The sequence below is a fragment of the Rhipicephalus sanguineus genome, chromosome 11 (assembly GCF_013339695.2).
Source record: "Rhipicephalus sanguineus isolate Rsan-2018 chromosome 11, BIME_Rsan_1.4, whole genome shotgun sequence".
NCBI lineage: Eukaryota > Metazoa > Arthropoda > Arachnida > Ixodida > Ixodidae > Rhipicephalus > Rhipicephalus sanguineus.
The window spans coordinates 73,991,623-74,013,628 of record NC_051186.1 but is presented as its reverse complement, the minus strand read 5'-3'; the positions used below and the strand labels follow the sequence as shown (position 1 = coordinate 74,013,628).

The 22,006-nt window shown below is 46.1% G+C and overlaps 1 protein-coding gene across 1 annotated transcript in view; it reads right to left on the bottom strand.

The window, feature by feature from the left end:
- LOC119374705 (uncharacterized) overlaps positions 1–20,698 on the bottom strand; it is a 75,818-nt gene extending 55,120 nt beyond the window's left edge. Inside the window, exon 1 of the mRNA XM_049411182.1 lies at positions 20,586–20,698. Coding sequence (XP_049267139.1) covers positions 20,586–20,609 — 24 coding nt within the window. The 5' untranslated portion in view covers positions 20,610–20,698. The remainder of the gene's footprint in view (positions 1–20,585) is intronic.
- Between the last annotated feature and the right edge of the window lie 1,308 nt (positions 20,699–22,006).

Sequence of the window (22,006 nt, the reverse complement as noted above, 5' to 3'; positions counted from 1 at the left end):
CGAAACCACTCTGAACGCCATTTTCCGTAGAGCTTAAACAAGCGGTACCTTGTCCAACTGCTAAGGACATCGAGGTTTAACACGAACATTAGGACGCGCTTTAGAACAAATTCGAAATAGCTGCAGCACTGGACTCAGTGGTTATGACGCTCAGTTCCCGATTCGAACGACGTGGGTTCGATCCAAGCCACGGTGGTCGCAGTTTTACGGAGGCAAAAATGTAAGAGGCCCGCGTACTGTACGATGATAATACATGTTAAAGAACCACCAGGTGGTCGAACTTATCCGGAAGCCCTCCACTACGACGTCTCTCATAGGCTGAGTCGCTCTAGGACGATAGAATCCATGAACCAACCAACGTTCTGGCGATGCGCTGACAGACTTAATTCATACACGTCCATTGAACTTTTTGAATATGTATGGAAAATTTCCAATGAAGCTGGGAGCAAAAGAGCCTTTCCTTTACTCGCGCATGCGATATCTCTGAAAAAAAAACATCACCAAGAAAACAATACTGTATTGATCTGTGGAAGTATTTTATTTTCGTCAAACACGCTTACGAAACGGTGAACCTTGTTACTAATCCTCTGAAGTGTTATTTCTGTGTGTGCGTTGATATTTAGCTGTTCGTGACACTTCGTAAGTTTCCGCTTTAACGTCATAACAGATCGACTGCCCCGATCATTTTAACCTTTGAAATCTAAGGGGCGTATTCCATCTAATGAGATGCGAGAACATTTTTCGCAGAGTTTTTAATGAGTTTCGGGTACTGAAGTCTTAATGTATTCATTTGTGTTTCACTAAAGAGAAGGAATACTTAATAACGAATGAATGAACGAATCAATTATTTAATGCAGTCCGCCTCGGTCGAACAGTGGTTACGGTGCTCGGGTGCTGAGTCGAAGGTCACGAATTCGATCTAAGCCGCGGCGGTCGCGTTTGCATGGAGGTGAAATGCTAGAGGCCCTTGTGCTGTGTGATGTTAGAGTACGTTCATGAAGACCAGGTGGTCGAAATTTCCAGAGGCCTCCAGTACGGCGTCTCTCATAATCATATCGTTGTTTTGGGACGTAAGATTCTAGATATTACTATTAATATTATTAATTAATTTGTTCATTCATATTAGCCTACAGACCCGAAAGGCCCATTGCGTAGAGGAGATAGTGGAAGAAAATACAATGCCTAAAGCATAAAAGAGACTACATCGAAGGAGAAACTTAGAAATTTGTAAAAAGGGTTGATTTTTGCCCTTCTTGGTGCAATATATTCATATCGTTAAGCGCGGAACCGAAAGGACGGGGATGGGACAGGGAGTTAGCGCTTCAGTATGTGTTACCACTTTCCCTTCACTGTGGTTTCATTTCCGCGCTTAACAATATGAAATAAATATTGTGTATTGGAAGGAAAAAACAAAAAAATATAAGCAAATGTACTAAAAGACAAAACGAAAAAAATAAAAATAAAAATCTTTATACAAAGTCAAGATAAAATACAAACTTGCAATTGCTGACGAAATTTGGCAGGATCGTTTAGGGACACAATATAATCTGGAAGGTGCGATGACGCTCGGCAACGCAGAACGGTTGAATGACTACGTGCGACCGAAAATGCTCCTGAAACTGGGATTATTACTTATTGAACTAGATGTACGTGAAGGAATTTCAAACAAGAGACGACTGGTTAACGAGTTATTGTCGTATTTAGGAAAGAGGCATAGAAGAGAACAGAATGGCGGGAATCCAAGTTAGTAGGGGAAACACCGCGTTAATATGGGTAATGCTAGAACCACGATTATAATTAGAAGTTATGAAGCGCGCTGTACGATTTTTCGATAGATTCCAGTTTTTTCGATACATTCCAGGCACCTTTGATGGAGAGAGCTGATCGACGAAGCGTATTCGAGTGGTTGGAGTACAACTGACTGTTCTCGCGCCTGTAGTTTTGAACCTGTTATATTGCAGTCGCGCCTCAGGTCACAAATTCGCTGTCTGCACTGTGTATTTGCTTACGTTAACCCAACGAGGGTCTTTCAACGGTGCTGCTAACACTTACAAATAAAGGGTTTAGTACGCTTCGATAGCGTCTCTGCGCATTGCTACGACACTTACCATCGCGATCTGTAGGCAATAATATCGAAGGCAATATCCTGTATCTCATATAGGTGGCTATGCAACGACTGAGACAAAAAAGAATATCGGTGATGTTTGGCATATTAAAGTAAGCAGCAACGGTTAGCTTGTTATTTATGGCATGTTTCTTTTCCAAAACAGCGAAATCCAGAAACCGAAACTGGCCTGCATTTCATGGAAAAGTAAAGCACGCCTACATTTCGTTCACTTTTAAATCTTCTGTATTCAAAGTAGGGCAAATTCCTGATTGTAACTTGAACTCAAGAACGCAGTTTCGGTAAAAAATCAGCGAAATCTCTGTTTTAATCAAACTGAGCCACATTCATTAAAGCAGCGCTGCGTCAACAATCGTGTCCAAAAAACCAACATGGGCGCATCTGAGCTGTTTCTTTTGTGACCTAGTTGCTGTGGTCTCGTTTATTTTCCTCCACTAGTGGTTTTTCATGCGCGAGTTGGTCCTCACTAAAGGACGTTACACTGTACGACAAATCTCGAGGGGAAAGAGTAAGAGGCCTACTTTCTTGCTCTTTCTTCCCCTCGGTGTTTCTTTACGGGTTCTGCACAAGTTGCTGCAGCAGTTTTTCAGTCGAGTAGTATGGCACCTTCTCTGAACAGCACAATGAATACCACACAAAACCACACCGAACAACGTTTTTGCGAAGAATGTGTAGAAGTAGTTCTGCACCTTGTCCTGCCGCTAATAACTTTTCAATCTCGAGGTCTAGCAATAATTTGAAGATATGGTTTCAAGGAAATGTGAGATAGCTGCCGCGGTGGCTAAGTCGTTACGGTGTGCGACTGGTGATCCCGACTACACGGGTTCAATCCAGGCCACGGTGGTCGCCCGTCTATGGAGGCTAATTGTTTGATGCCCGTGTACAGTGGGATGTCCATTCACATTAAGCAACCCCAGCTGGTTGAATATGTCCGGAGCCCTCCGCTACAACGTCTCTCATACCCTGAACCGCTTTGGGACGTTGAACCCTATGAACTGATATTCGTTTTCAGGATCATGAATCAGAGCCACTGACGTACCGAGTTCCAGGCACGTGTAGAACATTGACGCTTGTGAGGATGTTAACGAAATTTCTATTGAACATGCGCATATCTGTAAATAATACATCACTGGAAAAAGGATGTTCACTTCCAGCTTTCCAGTATTGTTTTTAAAGGGAAAGGGGCTTACGAAACCGGCAATTCACTTACTAAAGAACTGAGGTATGATTTTCTGCGAATTGAAATTCTAACCATTCTGACACTTCAGCAATATTGCTTTTGACGTCACGACAGCTCGACCTCGGATTGTTTTGAAAATTTCTAATTTTAAAGCGAGGCCCTTAGATGCCTCTTAAAACGCGTAAGCTGACCGTTGATGTCCATGTCCCACGGGGTCGTCGTCAATACGAGTGATGCAAAAAAGTCGTCATGCAGATCCTGACGGCACCACGTGACGTCCTCTTGACATCAGAGATCACCAAAACTTGTCACGTGATCCTCACGCCACCTTGGCGCCACTATGATGTGACATAACGTGACGTTGCTTGATGACGACATCGCATCGCATTGTAGCTTGGTCAAACGCGGGCACACCAAGGAGGCAATGCACTGACTAGGTTTGTTTTAAAATTTTTAAGTTTAGCTAGCAATGCCCCCGATCATGGAGGCAGTTGGAAACCACATTAGGTAGAGAAACTTTCGTTGAGGGGCGGGGGAGCATCAATACATCGACTGTGAAGAGAAAATAATGATTTCGGCTTTTGCCTTCGATTCATCTTTGGCGAATTCATAAGGTACCCTGGGAGTTTGTTAAGATACAAGCAAATGGATAGCATCTATTGAGATTCGAGAATGTTCGTGCACAGTTTGGTGGTAGTTAGTGTACAAAAGGCTTGATGCGCTCATGTGAAAATTTTGTAATGGGAATTTATTACTGGTACAAGTATTATTTTTTACACTGTTGCACCGAATGCGTCACTCATCTCTCGCAGATTCGCTGTCTGCGTAGGACATGTAAATATGCGTATTTTCCTATGTAAACCTAACGAGCAGTCTTTTAATACTGCTGCTACTATGTTGAACGAGGTATCACTTCTGACTTGATAACAGATATTATCTTTTAAGTTGCCGCTCAGAAATGGTACGAATAATACGTTTTCATAGCTGCTCTGCATATTGTTCATGCAAGTAACATAGCAGCTATTAGGAATATAATATGGAAGCCAATGCCCTTGTATACCGATTTCGGGGTTTACGATGACTGAGGCAAAAAGTGTCCTGGGTAAAGTTGGGCAGGTTGAGGTAACCAGCGAGAATTACCCTGGTACTGGTTTTACTGAGAGTCTGCATGTCAGCTGAGGTTGTCCAAGAACGCAAGCAATGAGACGGGTGACAGTTTCATTGCAATACGAAGCATACACCTTATATATCGCCAAGCGCTGTGTGCAAGAACACCCGTGCAGCTCATACGTCGTACATTCTGGAAAGACAGAAGGAACTTTGAACCTTTTCTCTACCGAACAAAGATGTAGGCAAGAAAACGTAATGTAGTCTACAAATTCTTATATCAAGTGGTTATAAAAATGGAAGAACGTTGCGACAAAACATTCATCTGCAAAAGGAAAAATCGAGTGTCCACGAAAGGGAGCCTTAGTAGCTATTATGACAGAAACACCGCGGATAAATGCGAATTCTCGCTTTCAGTGCTTCAAGTATTCCTTAAATGATTCCCAGCGACCAATAGCATTATTTTGTTTACACTAGTTTGCATGCCAAATAGAATAAATAGCAAAACTTGCAGCAGTTAGGCAATCTGCCCCGCCATTTTGTTCTGTTTGGACATCAGCCGCTAAAGTCAACTTCTGCTGCCCACTCTTGGAGTAATGGTAAAGGACAAAGTGCGAGTTTTGACAGACACTTAGCGTTTTGTTCCATTGTTATTTCTTAAATAGGTCATGTCGAAGAACGTGGACGCAGGTAAGGAAGAAGATAAACAATAGCAATCCTCCTTTTCTGCACTGAGTCATACTATGCATTCTGTAATCACACGGAGCATTTTACTGTCAAGCATTTCGTCCCTCAATCAAGATTCACGTAATACAAGTTATTGGTCATACAAAGGAAAGCAAATTTCAGTTGTTCAGCTCTTGCCTAGCATTTTCGGGGCTCGTAAAGACGAAGACTATTGCAGCTCGTGTTGCCTTCTGGCATACGTTCGCATATATGGTGATGTTGTAGGGCATCAGGGCTCTTTCTCAAGCAAACACGGTGTCATCTGTAATAAATTGATATCGAGTGCCTAGGTTTCTGCTGAATTTCTTCTTTTGTCAGAGCAGCTCCATTATGCTTTCAAATGACCGCGTAGAAAAACCTAGATTGCTGAAATTTCGTCTAGGGGCGCAGGATTATCCGAGTTTGTTGAAACTCGGAATCTTTCCGAGCTCTGGCGATACCCCCCTTTGAAGGAGCTAACAGCAAGAAAAGATCAAGTACATAATCGTAGTAGAACAGCGCCGGCGAAAACAACAGACCAGACGAGGAGAAGGACACGTAACACAAGGCGCCTTGTGTTACGTGTCCTTCTCCTCGTCTGGTCTGTTGTTTTCGCCGGCGCTGTTCTACTACGATTATGAACCAACTAGCCCAAATGTACATTTTATCAAGTACATCCTTCAGCATGCGATGCGTTCCATTAGTTACGATGGAACGCGGCGTCACATCAAGGGCGGTCGTCAAAATTGGGTGCTGCCTTCAAACAAGAAACATATTCTTTCATTTGTTTGTCGTTCCACTGAGTGCAGAACTGCACCCCTATAAGAAGTGTCAGAAGCTTTTACTAACAATATTTTTTAGAGGAACAGGCTGCTTAAATTCATTTTCAAGCGTATAATGTCTGCACTGAGTATCCTTTACTAAAGTTTAGAATAATCAGCTCCGTGGCCTCTGATTAGCTCATGCCGAGCGCCTTACGACACTGCGGCCTTAGTTGCTGAGGCCAGGTGTGTAATCGTCATGGTCGGCCAGTACATTCTAGCCTGTTGCTCGGTCGGCGCGCGACGTCTTCGTCCTCTTATTCATTATCTGCTCGCTCCCCGAGCACGTGCGCCCCGCTGATTAGCTAATTGGCTAGGCGTTATACCTAGCTAATCAAGTCAGGACGTGCTATGACCAAGCTAATTAGGCGAAGTCATGATAAGACCGAGCTAAATATTCTACGTCTTACTGAGACTATAGTAATGAAACCGCGTAAAGCAAAGATCAAGCTAAAGACCGAACAACGCTAGTTCGGGGCATTAAATAAAACCAGTGTAATGAGGGCCTTCCCACTAAGTGCATACTAATTAGTATCGTGCTAATTAGTTCTATACTAATTAGACCTTTGCTAATTAAAGGTGAAAAATTAATGTCTGGTTAATAAAAACACTACCATTTGAGGCATACATCTTCAATATCAGGTTAATGAAGCCCTAGCAGATTAATACCATAACAACTGAGGCCGAACTGACGTGGTCTTCACTCTGATGCAGACTGAGCAGACGAGCCATTTAAAGAGCCTGAATAACCTAGTTGGTCACAACCTCCTACGATGGCTTCAGTCTTGAACAATAGGTGCAAGCTGGCCAAACTATTCGATATGCAAAGAAGCTGCTGCTTAGCGTCCACCGCATGAAGCGCATGACAGGCACCCTGGCACTATGACATTCACGAGTTTAACTGAGGCCTTTTTGACAATCAACGAGCTTGTACACGAGTACGTGCGTCGATCAGTTTGATTGACAGACGCCCACAGCGAAGATAGGGTCCACCCACTGCATTTGCTCCTGCCGAGGAGCAGCGGCGCGATTCATCTCTGAGCTTAATCGCACATACTATGCACACACGCACGAAAAACTAAATGTATCATCAGTTGGCTACAATGTCTGCCTTTCAATTTCAGCGCGCTCACGAAGTAACACTCACAGCCATAAACCAAATGCCCCTGTCGGCATTTGGGGTGCGAAATGTGACTAGTAACTTGTTTGTGGAGACACTGTTTCTATCGATCCGTTGTTGTAGAAAAATCTTCATACGTGTAATGTAAGTAGCACTAACGTGTCCATTTATTTATCTGGAATATTCGAGAAAAGCCAACGGAGCTGCAGGAGAGTACTGCGTGTCTGCGATTGTTGTCTTCGAGAGTGGAAATTTCCATGCTGCAGGTGGCAGAAAGATACCGCGACAATCACGCTGACGTCGCTGGACTGATGAAGTGTTGACTGAGTAGAAGCGCTGACGCGTTCGCACGCGGTGTTCCTTTGAAAACCGCAAGAAACGCCGCACATGCGCTTGTGACGCCATCCTCGTTCTTACCGCCGTTTTTCTCAACGCTGCTATCGTGCGCTCCGCACTGTCTTTCTATCATGGCCGCCGTAGTGCCAGAGCGGAGAAAACTCGTGCGCCCGAGAAGCTCCGGCCATCCTGCATAGCACCCCAGTTCGGGCGATTGAGTTACATTGCTACTCAGCCGACTCACCAAATAAAAAACACGAAGAAAATACAGAGAGAGCGCATTCTTTCAGCTCACATTCATTAGATCTGCACATGCAAACATTGGAACCCAGGCGATCGAGGAATAAAAATGAAGAAAACAGCAAACAACGTGCAAGCTAATAAGGCCACACCAGTTCACATTACCTAGATACACCTTGGCGGCTTCAGGCCTTGCTTGTTTCAGGAACAAGTGTTCTCTGTCGAATAGATGCAACAAAGCATGATTAAGCATGCGTGACCCGGCATCACGATATCCTTCGACTAGACGAGCTCCTTCTTCCCTAGATTTGAAATCCGTGCATGGCCACACTCCTTTCAAAGGCAGAACTACAGCTTAGATTGTGCAGGTGAATGGTGAGGTACAGCAGAATAGTTGTATCAGCGCTGTAAACCTTTTGGCAGTCCTTGTCGTTCAAACAGCCCGCATTGATCACATACTTTCCATAACACGTCTAGTGGATGACGTGTGCCGCATATTTTAGAAAGTTGATAATATGTCCACTGCAATTTATGCTATAGATATTCATTCTGTACATTTGGGAGGCAGACATTCATAGGCCGGAAAGCTTGTCAAGGGCCGGCAACATCTACACTATTAGTAAAACTGCATCGGCATATCTCAGGAACAACGAGTTATTCTTCGTGTTAACAAATGAGCGCCTTCGCATCAACCGGCCAATTTTTCTTTTCGGTTTGTTATTATGATGCGCATGACAGGTTTTGCTTGCAGTCTGCTGAAATGTACAAGCCGTCGCAACTCTGTGAAGAGCTTGAGCATTCTTGTTACCTACGTAAAATTAGGGAAATTTCACTCCTTGAAATAAGCTCGTGTACGTAAGATATGTGCGCAAGTTGGCAGTTCAAGCTTTTCTTCAGTCGAGAAAAGGCAGACCTGCTGTTTCTCGAGTTTAGCCAAGGGGGTGAAACTTCGCGGTTTTTCTGTCCCGCGACCGCAGCGATCCTAATGTTTGGGGGCTGTACTACCTACGAGCGTAAAGGAACGTTGTTGTTCCATTTTATAGTTATTACCAGGTTACTCATTAACTCCGGAGTTTTTAATACGCAAGTGAACCTAGATGTTGCGGTTCGAGATTGCGAAAATACGAGCGCCACGCGGAGAGGAAAATAGGAACTGCGCCGTCTTATCTCTCACGGCGAAAAAGGGGCGTTTCTTGTCGCGCGCCCATGTATGCTACGGCCAACGGTGTCCCAAAGTGTCACGAGTTATCTCGGTGGTGCTTGCAAAAACGGATCGGGAGAGAGTGAGACGGGCACAGGAGACCGTGGTAGGACGGGCAAAAACAACCAAAGTTTATAATGAGCAAGAGAATAACATAAAAAAAGCGTTACAGACACTGAATAATTCGAAACAAGAAATATTTACATTCTACAAAAATCTCAGTTCATATCTAGAACTGCAACTACCTAAACCATGCGTTCTAGCTAGGCTTAGCTACGTCCTCAACTCAGTCTGGCCACTATGGGCCTTGTGACAATTGAACGTTCTTACAGATCGTCGCGACGACTCGAAGTTCCCGTTGCGTCAATCTGTCGTCGAGACCGTCGTCGACGTCCTCAGTAGGCCTCCGAGTTCATCGTCGGTTGCCTTCGTCCAGCCCGCTGCTTGCTCTCGTCGCGTGCGTCCCCAGTAGTCTTCGCCGTCCTCGGTCCGTCGAGGTTAGGCCTAACTGGGCCTTGGTCCCTTGCTTCAGGACTCCACTGGTGACGGGCGTCTCGTTGACTGCACTGTGGTCTGCAGCCATCCTGCCGAGAAGAGAAGGGCTGCTGACGATCCCGGAACTGCTGTAGTGAGGGGCGACGTGTCCGGGCAGCCTCGCTTGGAGCCTTCCAAGGTCGACGGCCACTCCCCGGGCCTTGCGTTCCGCCACCTCCAGAACCGAGTACCAGCCGCTTTCGCCGCAGGTGCGACGCTTGCTCCTTCCTCGATCTTCTCCGTCCGGTGCCCCACAGCACAGTGCCACGGTCATCCTTCGTCGTTCACCATCACGGCTCGGGTCGTATGCCACGAGCACCTATCTGGCCAATCCTCTGCGTCGTCGTGGCCGGTGCGCGTGCCATCGAGTGACTTTTCTTCTCGCGCACCGTCGCCGCGCTTCCACGTTCGGCACGCGCCTCGTGCCCCTCCTTTACTCATCACATTGGGCCCATCCTTCAAGAGTTTTTTTCCCAAAAAACTGCTTCTGTCCCTCTCGGGTTACGGCCCTCTGCTCTTCTGATGTTGTCTTAAACTTACAACTTGTATCCTCTTCTCTTCTGTTCACATCTACTTTCACTACACGCTTGTCCTCACCACGCACTTCCGCGAACACGTCACAAAACACTGCACTGAACCCATTACAATGTCCAGCAGTTCATCGTGCGAAAAACTATATATCTACACACACAGATATATCTACCCACAATACACGACACTCACTCATCGAAAATATTCACAAATTCAATTACAATCAATTCTACTCAAAATATTCCTCAGTCAATCTGTTTAAAACTGACTCCACTGCTCAGGATCTATTTTTTCCTAGAGCAGTGACCCATCCAATGCCACTTGCTTAATCTGCCCTTCATCACCCTATAAATCGGTGCTTCCTCCTCATTCGCCTCAGCAATTGCCATGCACACCGTAGCCCTCTCCTTGTTTTCTGCCTTTTCAGCCTCCTTCCTACCTTGGTCTTTAACCACTGTTCTTTTGCATACGTCGCATGACTTGACATACCTTCTCACATCGCTCCACACTCCTATCCAAAAGAATTCCTCTGTGATCTTGTCGAAAGTGTTTTTCATTCCCTGGTGACCGGCCCTTATACTAACGTGCCCCAATTTTAACACCGTATCCTTTAACTCCTCCGGCACCATCAGCTGCATGACTTCTCTACCCGAGCTAAATACACACTTACGATACACCAGCCCATTCTGCTTCACAAATTGTGCTACCGTTCTACTCTTCTTCCTTTTCATAATCTCTCCTAATTTCGCCTCACACGCTTGAATAGATGGATCCTGCTCCTGTAATTCCTTGAACTTCTCCACTGATATATCCAACCGGTTAACGGCTGTGCCATGCAGGGGTTTCAGAGTCTTATCTCTCTTATTGGCTGCCCTGGTTTCTACCACTGCTGCTCTTTCGGCACCTTCTTGCGCCCCTTCTGCTAGCACAGAGTCCTTTCTCTCATCTAGGCCTTTCCCAGCCTTTCTCCACAATGGATCAGGGTCATCCGCCCTTCTCACACCAGGTACATTTCCCACTACCAAGTCGTATAGCGGATCCTCAACACACTTCGCTGTTACCAGCCCTGTAAAAAAGGGTGTAGATATTCGTATTCTTGCTTCAGGCATATATTTGATGGTGTCACGGATCTCCGGACAACAGTCGGCCAGAAGGAATGGACGAGACGAGAGCGTTACACACACCTATTTTAATCATACACACTAAAGAAAAACACACATTATCCTTAGAACAACACAAAAAAAGAAACACACTAGAAACACCAGCGTTAAACAAAGCTGTCACAAAAAGAACCAGTAAAGGAACCAAGCATCTATATGCAGTACGGAGCGTTCTTCGCTCAAACCACTCACGGCGTTCTGTGCCGATGCACGATGAGGGGAGGCGTTCTCGGGGACACTGCAGCGGCGTTAACGTCGGCGTCCGAGCTGGTGACGCCGTCTTTCTTTCGTGTGGAACGCGAGTTGGCGTTGTCGTTGAGGCTGGGAGGCCCGCAGTTCAATGACCTGTGCGGCGCAGGCTCTTGAGCTGGCAAGCGTTGCCCGGGAACAGGACCTGGCTCAGGCGAGGCCTACGGAGCGGTGCCGTAGGATGAAGCGCTCGGAACACAAGCCGATCACGCTTCCTGGCCGCTGCAGGTGTTCGCGCCTGCCATCCATTTCCCAGGACGTGTCCTTGAACGGCCGGTGACTACGGTGCGATGCCGTAGAGCGATGGAGCACGAGACTACGGTGCGATGCCGTAGAACAAAGGGATCCGGAGCGCCCGGAACACAGGCCGCCGACGCTCGTGCCCGCCTCACGCGCTCCCGATCGAACACCCAGGGCCCTTCTGCCCACGTCATCTTCCTCTTTTATATGTTCGACTTCATTTTTCTCTTCTTCTATCACATTTTCTTTGTCACATCCTATATGTGACAGATGGTCCTATCTACAAACATCACCGGCTTCACCTGTCCTGTCATGTTCTCGCGTGCCACTAAACTACTTCTTACCAATATCGTATTAGCACCCGTATCTCTCAACACCGTGACCTTACGCCCTTGTACCTCTCCTTCAACTACCGGCATGTCTTTTTCTTATCTGCCCTTCTCTGGCACTCATTACACAGGCAATCTTTTCAGCTGACGTCATCTTACAATTCTCTGCCTTGTGTCCTCTTTTTTGGCATTTTGAGCACGTCACAGTCTTTTCATTGTGGCCAGCCCCGCCACGGTGGTCTAGTGGTTATGGCGCTCGGCTGCTGACCCGAAGGTCGCGGGATCGAATCCCGGCCGCGGCGGCTGCATTTTCGATGGAGGCGAAAATGTCTGAGGCCCGTGTACTTAGATTTAGGTGCACGTTAAAGAACCCCAGGTGGTCGAAATTTCCGGAGCCCTCCACTACGGCGTCTCTCATAATCATATCGTGGTTTTGGGACGTTAAACCCCAGATATTATTATTATTATTTCATTGTGGCCAATCTTAGTACGACAATTGTTGGCAATATGTCCTGGCCGATTGCACAAGAAACGTCGCTGTTGTGCCCTGAAGTTGCTCATTGGGACCTGTTCTCTAGCTTCTCCCTCCGCTACCATAGTACCTTCACCGACCCCCTTTCCAAGATTTCTGATACCTTGTGCATCCATGAACTGGTCGGCCTGCCTTGCCATTTCCTCTACCGTGCCAACCTTTCTTTCTTTCAAGAATACGGCCAACTTGCCACTGCACCGGTTGAGGAATTGTTCTCCAACTACCTTGTCGCGGACGCCTTCGTAAGCTTTTGCTGTCTCTGACAATTCCATCCATCGATCAAAGTAGTTCGACAGTCGACAGACAAACTGCTTGCCAGTCTCGGAATTCTCCGGCTTGCACGACCGGAATTTTTCACGAAACCCTTCGGCGGTCAGTCGGAATCTTTCCAATAAAGTTTTCTTTACCAAATCATAGTCTAATGACTCTGTTGCTGGCATGCGGCCATACACGCTCAGTGCTTCTCCCGCGAGACAAATGCTCAGAGCAGTGGCCCACTCACCCCTCTCCCAGCCCTGCCCTACCGCGATCCTCTCAAAGCGATGCAAATACGCATCCAAGTCGTCCCTTCGCTCATCAAAGGGTGCCATTAGTTTACGAGGGCAGACAGGCTTTCGTCCGAGAGATGGCGAACTGGCCGACGATGTCGATGGGCCACTACCTACACTTGCATCGTCTCGCGATGCTTCACTCGCTAGTGCCAAACGCACCTTAAGTTCCAGAATTTCTTTTTCTATCTTTTGCTCAGCGAACGTACGTTCATGTTGCTCGCGCGCTCGTTCATGGTCCTCGCGCGCTCTCTCCTGCTCAACTCGCTCCGCGTTCTCAAAGAACTTCAGCGTCTCCCCCTTGCTCATGCCCAAGTCCTTGGCCACGGCCGCCAACTTCTCCCAATCCATCTTCGCACCACACGAGAATCAGTGACTGGGCAGGATTGAATCCTGGCAGGCTCGCCAATTAATTGTCACGTGTTATCTCGGGGGTGCTTGCAAAAACGGATCGGGAGAGAGTGAGACGGGCACAGGAGACCGTGGTAGGACGGGCAAAAACAACCAAAGTTTATAATGAGCAAGAGAATAACATAAAAAAAGCGTTACAGACACTGAATAATTCCAAACAAGAACTATTTACATTCTACAAAAATCTCAGTTCATATCTAGAACTGCAACTACCTAAACCATGCGTTCTAGCTAGGCTTAGCTACGTCCTCAACTCAGTCTGGCCACTATGGGCCTTGTGACAATCGAACGTTCTTACAGATCGTCGCGACGACTCGAAGTTCCCGTTGCGTCAATCTGTCGTCGAGACCGTCGTCGACGTCCTCAGTAGGCCTCCGAGTTCATCGTCGGTTGCCTTCGTCCAGCCCGCTGCTTGCTCTCGTCGCGTGCGTCCCCAGTAGTCTTCGCCGTCCTCGGTCCGTCGAGGTTAGGCCTAACTGGGCCTTGGTCCCTTGCTTCAGGACTCCACTGGTGACGGGCGTCTCGTTGACTGCACTGTGGTCTGCAGCCATCCTGCCGAGAAGAGAAGGGCTGCTGACGATCCCGGAACTGCTGTAGTGAGGGGCGACGTGTCCGGGCAGCCTCGCTTGGAGCCTTCCAAGGTCGACGGCCACTCCCCGGGCCTTGCGTTCCGCCACCTCCAGAACCGAGTACCAGCCGCTTTCGCCGCAGGTGCGACGCTTGCTCCTTCCTCGATCTTCTCCGTCCGGTGCCCCACAGCACAGTGCCACGGTCATCCTTCGTCGTTCACCATCACGGCTCGGGTCGCATGCCACGAGCGTCGACGTGGCCGGTGCGCGTGCCATCGGGTGACTTTTCTTCTCGCGCACCGTCGCCGCGCTTCCACGATCGGCACGCGCCTCGTGCCCCTCCTTTACTCATCACACAAAGGCCGCTTTTACCACCCTAAGGTTTGTTTCAGCGAAACTGGCGAAACCCTTGCAAGCTTCAGCGAAATAGACGCATGAATGGATTCGCGCCGTCATTACAAATCGTGCTCTGCTGAGTGGTGTCGAAATTATTCACGCCACACCACCATAAAATTCTTTCGGATCCCGGCGGACGAAAGGTACGACCTGCATGCTGCTCGTTCTGTTTTTCTACGCTTGCACGGCGTATCAGGATGCTGTTGCAGCAGTAGCTATTCAAGTTGTGTTTATACTGTATGAATGGTACGTTTAGGCAATAAAACATTCAAACTCCGCTCATTATTGTTGTCTAATTTATGTGCACACGTAAACAAAAAGAAAGTCTTATTAGAACAAGTGGTGCAAACATAGGTCGATAGGCAAACATTCATCAATCAGAACGCAACGATTGCCGTTTTGATCATGTGGCGATTTGCGCAACAGGAAGAAGGTCGCGCGCCCGTCATCTGAATACCTTTCAATCGCTCAATTTGCCTTGCTGGTGCATCCCAATTCAATTGGGTGCTAAATCCCCCCCCCCGCCCCCACCACTCGGATCCTCACTCCTCTACAAGATGGCGTCCTCCAGTGCGCGTCTGCAATGCGCCGCCATGTTTTAGTACCGCCCCCAAACACCAGGCTTTCGTCCGGCGCTGCGAGGGAATATCGCGTTCCATGGATAGTATAGCCCCTTCAGTCACGAATTATGATACCCTGTCTGCAAATGCGTCAAACTCGCGTGGTTTAATTCGAAAGCACTCAGTATTACATTCCAAGAAAGAAAATGAATTAATGTGCTGTTTTTTGAGAGTTTCAGTAATTAATGTTAATTAGCTTATAACTCATTATCTAATTATTTTGCCATCAGTCAGCTTTAATACTTTCTTAAAAAGAATCAACAATTAGGACCGAAATGCATGCACAGTTTGTTGTATTCGTTTCGAGCGGAGAAAAAAAAATACTCTTGACGTCGGTCATGGAGCGCGGCGCGTTGAAGAATCGTCTGACATGGTAGTGTCTCCAGCAAAGTGATCCTCTACAGCACTATGCACTACAACAAAATTAAATGGCCGCTAGTTGCCCACTCAGGAAGCCTACAAGAATGTTCACACTGAGTTTCAGGCAGTTTGAAGAAACACGCGGCGCGTGACGCGCCTGCGAAGTTCGCGTACACAATTGTGTACACAGTGACTGAAGGGGATAGGAAGTTTCACTCCCCTGGTTTAGCCACCGGGGATGTTGAATGTATATTGTGCTTGACTACTCACGCGAAGATCGCGGCATCAAATCCCGGCTGCGGCGGTCACATTTTGGTGGCGTCAAATTGTAGATGGCAGAGGCCCCTGCACTCTGATTTAGAATCACGTTAAAAAACCGCAGGTGGCCGAAATTCCCGGAACCCTCCACAATGCTGTCTCTCATATTTTTATGAAAGTCATGAACCTCAACGATTATCTATCATTATTATATGTTTCTCGAACAGCAGAGGGCTCCGATGAAGCAAACTAATTTTCCCTCGTAATTTACATTTTTCCAGTTTAACCTTCCATTCGGCACCAAGTAAAGCCAGCGGCATCCCTCTTACATGATTTTATCTGCGTGCTATGAGTTTTGCTTTCAGTGCCTGAGTAGTGACTTGTCGCACCCATGGTACTTCGTTCGCATGTTTAACATTGTCGAGATGAATGATCTTCCAAGAACGAGTCGGCCAACAAACCTGACACACGGCACGATCGCGTTCAGGAATTTTAACCCCATGGGTACATTTACTCTATTTTCTAACAACGTAAGACGTGTGGGACGAAAATATTGTCAGTAATAATTTGTATATTGATACTATGATTTTATTTCCTATGCGGGTCTAGACGAAGAGTTGAGGATCTACCAGCTTCTATGCGCCACGCTTTGCGCCACTTAGTGCAAACTAGCCGCATTTTTTCGTTTTGTTGTTGTTCCTGGTGGCATTATGGCCTCGTTGTCACCTGCTTTTTTGTGAGATATAAGTTGTTCTTTTACTTTTGCTTTTTTTTTTGTTTTTCTGCTGGTTCAAGTGTTTTCCTGCTTACCTTGTAGTCCCGGTCCTGTTTTGGCGTTTTTTCTCAGCTTTGACTGCCTTTTCAAGAATGCTGCTCTTGAATTTCGTGGGCAAAACTTAACCTTTATGGAAGTGGATATTTGCACCAGCCGGCAATGTAACTTGAGAGTATCTGTGCCTTCTTATATGTTATGCGGCCTGTACATGCACTGCCTTTTCAATACAAACCAGTCGGTAGTCAATGCTGTGCCCTGTGTGTTTCATTATGCCGTGGCTTTTGCTTTCCAGGCATATCATTTGTACTTTATGAATGCCCTGTACGCGTGCTGCAAAAAAAATTCTAAAAAGATACGATAATTATCGCGTTTTTACGTCTCAAAATCACGATATGACTAGGAGGGGTGCCGTATTGGAGGGCTCAGAAAATGTTGACCATGTGGTGTTATTTAACGTGCACATAACTCTCAGTAGATGGGCCTCTAGCATTCTGCCTCTACCGAAATACGGCCGCAACGGCCAGGATTCAATCAGAAGTGTAAAAAGTGACCTCTTTGGATGAAGACTTTGTTTACTTTCGTGGTGATCGAATAAAATAATCTATAGAACGTGTAAAGCCGACAGGGAGAATAGTACGCACCGGGGTAATTACGGATGAGCGAAAATTTGATGACAAGCATGCGTTTCGGTGATCGTGCGATATGCTTTCTGAAGCGCTGTGCATTATGCTGACAAATGGTAAAAAGGAGACGCCATGGCCATGCCATTTCAAAACGACCTTCTGGGAACTCCGGATCCTACAATCCAAGTCTATGCATAGCATTCCCTTAGAAACTCCCAAAGAGATTCAGTCCCGTCAGCTCCGTTGGTCGCCCACCTTCACAGAGTGGAATGGTCTCGATATTTCTCCATAATTTACCATGCTGCAGAAGTGAACCTTATGAGCGGAAAATATTGGGGCAATTGGTTGTCTCAAGGTTCCTGAAAGGGTTTCTTTCCAGCAGTTTTCCAGCTATGCAGCAGCGTACCTTTTCTGAATGACGATGTGAGTACCCTACACTAACACCCTTTACGCCATTTTGCGTAGCGCTTGAACAAGGCATTTGGTACGTTGTTCAACTGCTAAGGACATTTTAGTATCGAGGTTTAACAGGAACGTTAAGACGCGCTTTAGAACGAATTCGAAATAACTGCATCAGTGGCTCCGTGGTTATGGTGCTCGGATACCGATCCGAACCACTAGGGTTCGACCATAGCCATGGCATTCCCACATTCATGGAGGCAAAGTTTTAGAGCCCCGTGTAGTCTGCAATGTTAGTACACGGTAAAGAACTACAGCTGGTCGAATTTATCCGGAGCCCTCCACTACGACGTCTCTCGTAGGCTGAGTACTCTAGGACGCTAGAAGCCATAAACCAATCAACTTTTAGGCGATCACTATTTAGAGGCACTGACGCACTTATTTCATACACGTGCATTGGCCTTTGTGAATATGCATTTGAAATTTTCATTTAAGCTTGGAGCAAAAACCTTTCCTTTACTGGCTCATGCGCGATCTCTGAAAAATACGTCACTCTGAAAACAATTCAATATCGGACGTTTCCTGTATATCTTTTTTTCGGAAGACGTGCTTGAGAAATGGTTAACCTTGTTGCTAAACCTCTGAGGTGGTATTTAGGTACTATGCGTGCGTCGAACTTTAGCTGTTGTGATACTTGAACAATTTTTCCTTCAACGTCATAGGAGCTCGACTGTGACGATCATTTTAACCTTTTATAATAAGGTGCGATAGAGTGCTTTGAGATTCGAGAATTGTTGTGCGCAGTTTTTGAATACTTTCGTGTACTAAATTTGTGGTGGATTCATGCGAAAGTTTCCCCAAAAAGAAATATTTATTTAAAATAATTTATTTAAATATTAGTATATTTATTTTTTAAGTCATTTATTCGTATTACCCTAGGGCCCGAGGAGAGTATTCACTGGGGGGGATTACGGAAAAATGACAACAGATAAAGCATAAAAGGAAACATATGGAAGGAAAAAGGAAGAAATACGTAACATGGGTGGATTTTTGGCCTTGTTGGCGTGACATATTCATAATTTAAGGCGTGGAACGGAAACGACGTGGACGGGAGAGGGAGTCAGCGTTCGTGTGTGTTACTCCTTGTCCCATCCCAACCGTTTGAGTTGCGCGCTTAACAGTATGTAGATATTTCTACATTGGAAGGGACAAAAAGAATTATTACTAAATGCAGTAAAAGCCAAAACGATAAGAAAGGGAAAAGCATCGTTATACAGAGTCAAGAGAACATATAGACTTGCAATCGCTGACGATATTTGACGGAATCCTTTAGGGACAGAGTATCATCTGGCTGGTTAGTAGATAGTGCGATGGCGCGCCAAAGCAGCATTGTGGAATGAGTGTGTGCGGACCAATATGCGCTTGAAACTGAGATTATCATAAAGTCATCTGGATGTACGTCAAGGAATTTCAAGCAAGAGACGACTGGTCCACTAGGTTATAGGAGAAGGGTAACAAAAAGGCGGGAATTTATGTTAGCAAGGGAAACAACACGTCTAATTTCTGTAATGCTACTATCATGATTATAATTAGAAGTTGTGAAGCGGGCTGCTGGATTTTGGTTAGGTTCCCGTCTATCTATTAGGTATTTTTGTTGAGGAGACGAGATCTATGAACGATAGTCCAGTTGTGGGCCTACAATTGGTTGTTCATACGCCTATTGGTTTTGAAACTGTTATATTGAAGACCTGCCTCATCTCACAAATTTGATCTCTGCACTGGACAAGCTTTATACAGTAAAACCTCGGTGATACGAGTCTCGCGTGGTTACCAAAAATATTCGTATCATCCGAAATTCGTATCACCAAAAAACATGGAAAATTAGTATGCGACAAAAGACAGTTGGCATACGTTTTGATTTAGTGCTTCTCAGGGCCGCAGCGACGTCATCAACAGTTTTGAATGTTTACCAGTAAATCTTTTAGACGTCAACGATCTCACTTGTACTCGTAAATATACGGTGCGTGCGCGCGTGTGTAATTAATGAACCAGATGTGTTGTGCCCCGTGACCGCTAGTAGTCCCTTCCTAATCTTACTACAATTTTCTGCCTGACACCAGAGTACTGCGGCGAAAGTAACCTAATAGGCGGTTCGCACGCGATAGAGGCCAAGCTCTATCGCCAAGACCGTCCGCTTTGTCTCCTGTCTTCGTCCACGTTTCATGGGTCTTCATGACGCACCCGCCACCCAAGTTTCAGTCTTGTTTCATAGAACGTCTGATTGCGGGGACAAGGCTGGCATCGACGTGGCAGGCACGTGTTAACATAATACAAAGACGCTGCTGCCTCGAGCACAGGAGCACGCGTAAGCGCGTCGAAAAAAAAAAAAAGAAAGCGTGACGTCAACGTCATCTGTAATCTAAACGCGAAGGCGCATAAAGGCCTCCAAGATTCGTGTGCACTATCTCGGAGGCAACGACGCACCGTTGATGGTCGCGCAGCGTGCATCCCCGCGCCCGCACATGACTGCCGCGTCTTCCGCGACAGCGCAGGCAGCACCTGTTCGTACCTGTGCGCTAGCGTATTCGTATCAAACGTCGCGGGGTGCAAATCGGTTCGCAACAACCGTACTCCAATACACTGCAGGCTAATGGGCCTTGGCCGGGACCACAGAAAAATTCGTATCAACCCGAAATTCGTACGAGCCGTGATCGTATCACCGAGGTTTTACTGTATATGTGCATTTTCTTACGTTAAACCAACGAGGTCTGTCAACGGTACTGCTACCACTTACAAATTATGTATTCAGTGCGCTTCGATAGCGGCTCTGCGCATTGCTAGGATCCTTATCATCGCGTCTTGTAGGGAATTACTATAGAAGGCAATGCCAAATATTTCAGGTAGGTGGCTAGGTAAGGAATGACACAAAAAAGAATATCGGTAATGTTAGACAGGTTGCTATTTGTGGAGTATTTTTTTCTAAAAGATTTAAATCCAGAAATCGAAACTAGGATAAAGTTTATGGGAACGTATTACACGCCTGCCGTTCATTTGTAAGCATCTTTAATAAAAACAGGGCATTTTGCGATTCTAACGTGAACTCAATAACGCAGCTTGGAATAAAAAATGAGCCATATCCTGCACTTGTTTTATTTAAAGTGGACCACCTTCATTAAAGCTGCACTGCGTCACCTATCGCCCTTCAAAGAAACTTACCTGGCCGCATCCAATTTCTTTCATTTGTTATGAATATTTTGTTATGAATAGTCTTGAATATTGTCACGTGGCGCTCGCTCCAAGTGCTTCCGGCCTTCACGTTGGAAACAGTGTTCTTTCCCCGCGCCCATCTCGTTCAGCCAGCTGTCACTGTACTTTCCACTGTACTTACCCGCTTTCACCTACTATTGCTGTGGCTCTGCTCTGCCTGCCTTTAAAGAGCGCGCATCAAACCAACAACCTGCATAGCTGACCTTCTACCTTATAGTTAATAGCAAGCGATGGCGGTATTTTGTTCAGAGTGTCTTTACAATTGTTTTCACAGGAAAACTTCCTTTATCAGGTTTACTTAAAGGTTGCCATATAATTTTACATGAATGCACTGTAAATATAGTAAGAGTACCTTAGGTATGCTGTGTTGGTAACTTCATTAAAAATGCATTGCTTGCATATTTGATCAAGCACATTAGAAAACACATATTCACAGCAGACCCAGTGCGTAGTAATATACTTGATTATAGGCTTAATGTGTTACGGTATATTGCAGTACCAGACTGGCGCGGCATAATCGGCACGTTGGCCACTCCTGCAAAATAAGACTCACAAGGTCTCTTATGCATACATATAGGGCGACTCGATTGCGCGATCTATGATGTTCTTTTCTTCTCACTCGATGTTCTCATCACCCCCCCCACCTCCTCCAGGGAAAGCTTCCTACGACTAATGTGATTCTGCACTGCCTCCAGCATCGCAGGCATTGAAATATTTATGCACTTCACCTCGTTTTGCACTGCCTTCGGGATCGTGCCACCTTTGACAAAGCAACGATGTCGTGCTGTGACGCCACAGTAGCGTCACAATGATAATTTTTTCCGTCGCTCGTATTGACACCGCCGACGTGGATGGTCAATTTTCGCGTTTGATGAGGCGCCTAAGCATTTCGCCCTAATAATATCAAGAGCGTTACAGCATGCGGCCTGCGTCCCGTCTATCTATTTTTTCATAGACCGCATGGTCCCCGGGGTAGCATGATAGAAGTGTGGCTCAAGCTATCCTGTAATTTGACAGAGCGGGATAAAATTTTGGATATACCACTGCAAGACGAATAAAATTAGCTTAAGAGACGATCGAGTTTCACATGGCAGCTTTGCAGGTAAAGAATTGTGCTGGTAAAAGTGCGGAGAGCCGGCTTGTTGGTTGTACATGATTAGAAAAAACAGCGCGAAAATCACAGGACACACAGGAAGGGAACGCACACAGCGCTAAACTCTCAACAAATTTATTGTGAAAAAAGAAATGCATCGCCTATATATACAAATCGTAACCACTCACATATTACTGCATCACTGGACATAGCGCAGATAGAGCGCAAACAGTACAACCGAGACAGATTACGACAAACGCCTCCTTAGATAGTCCAT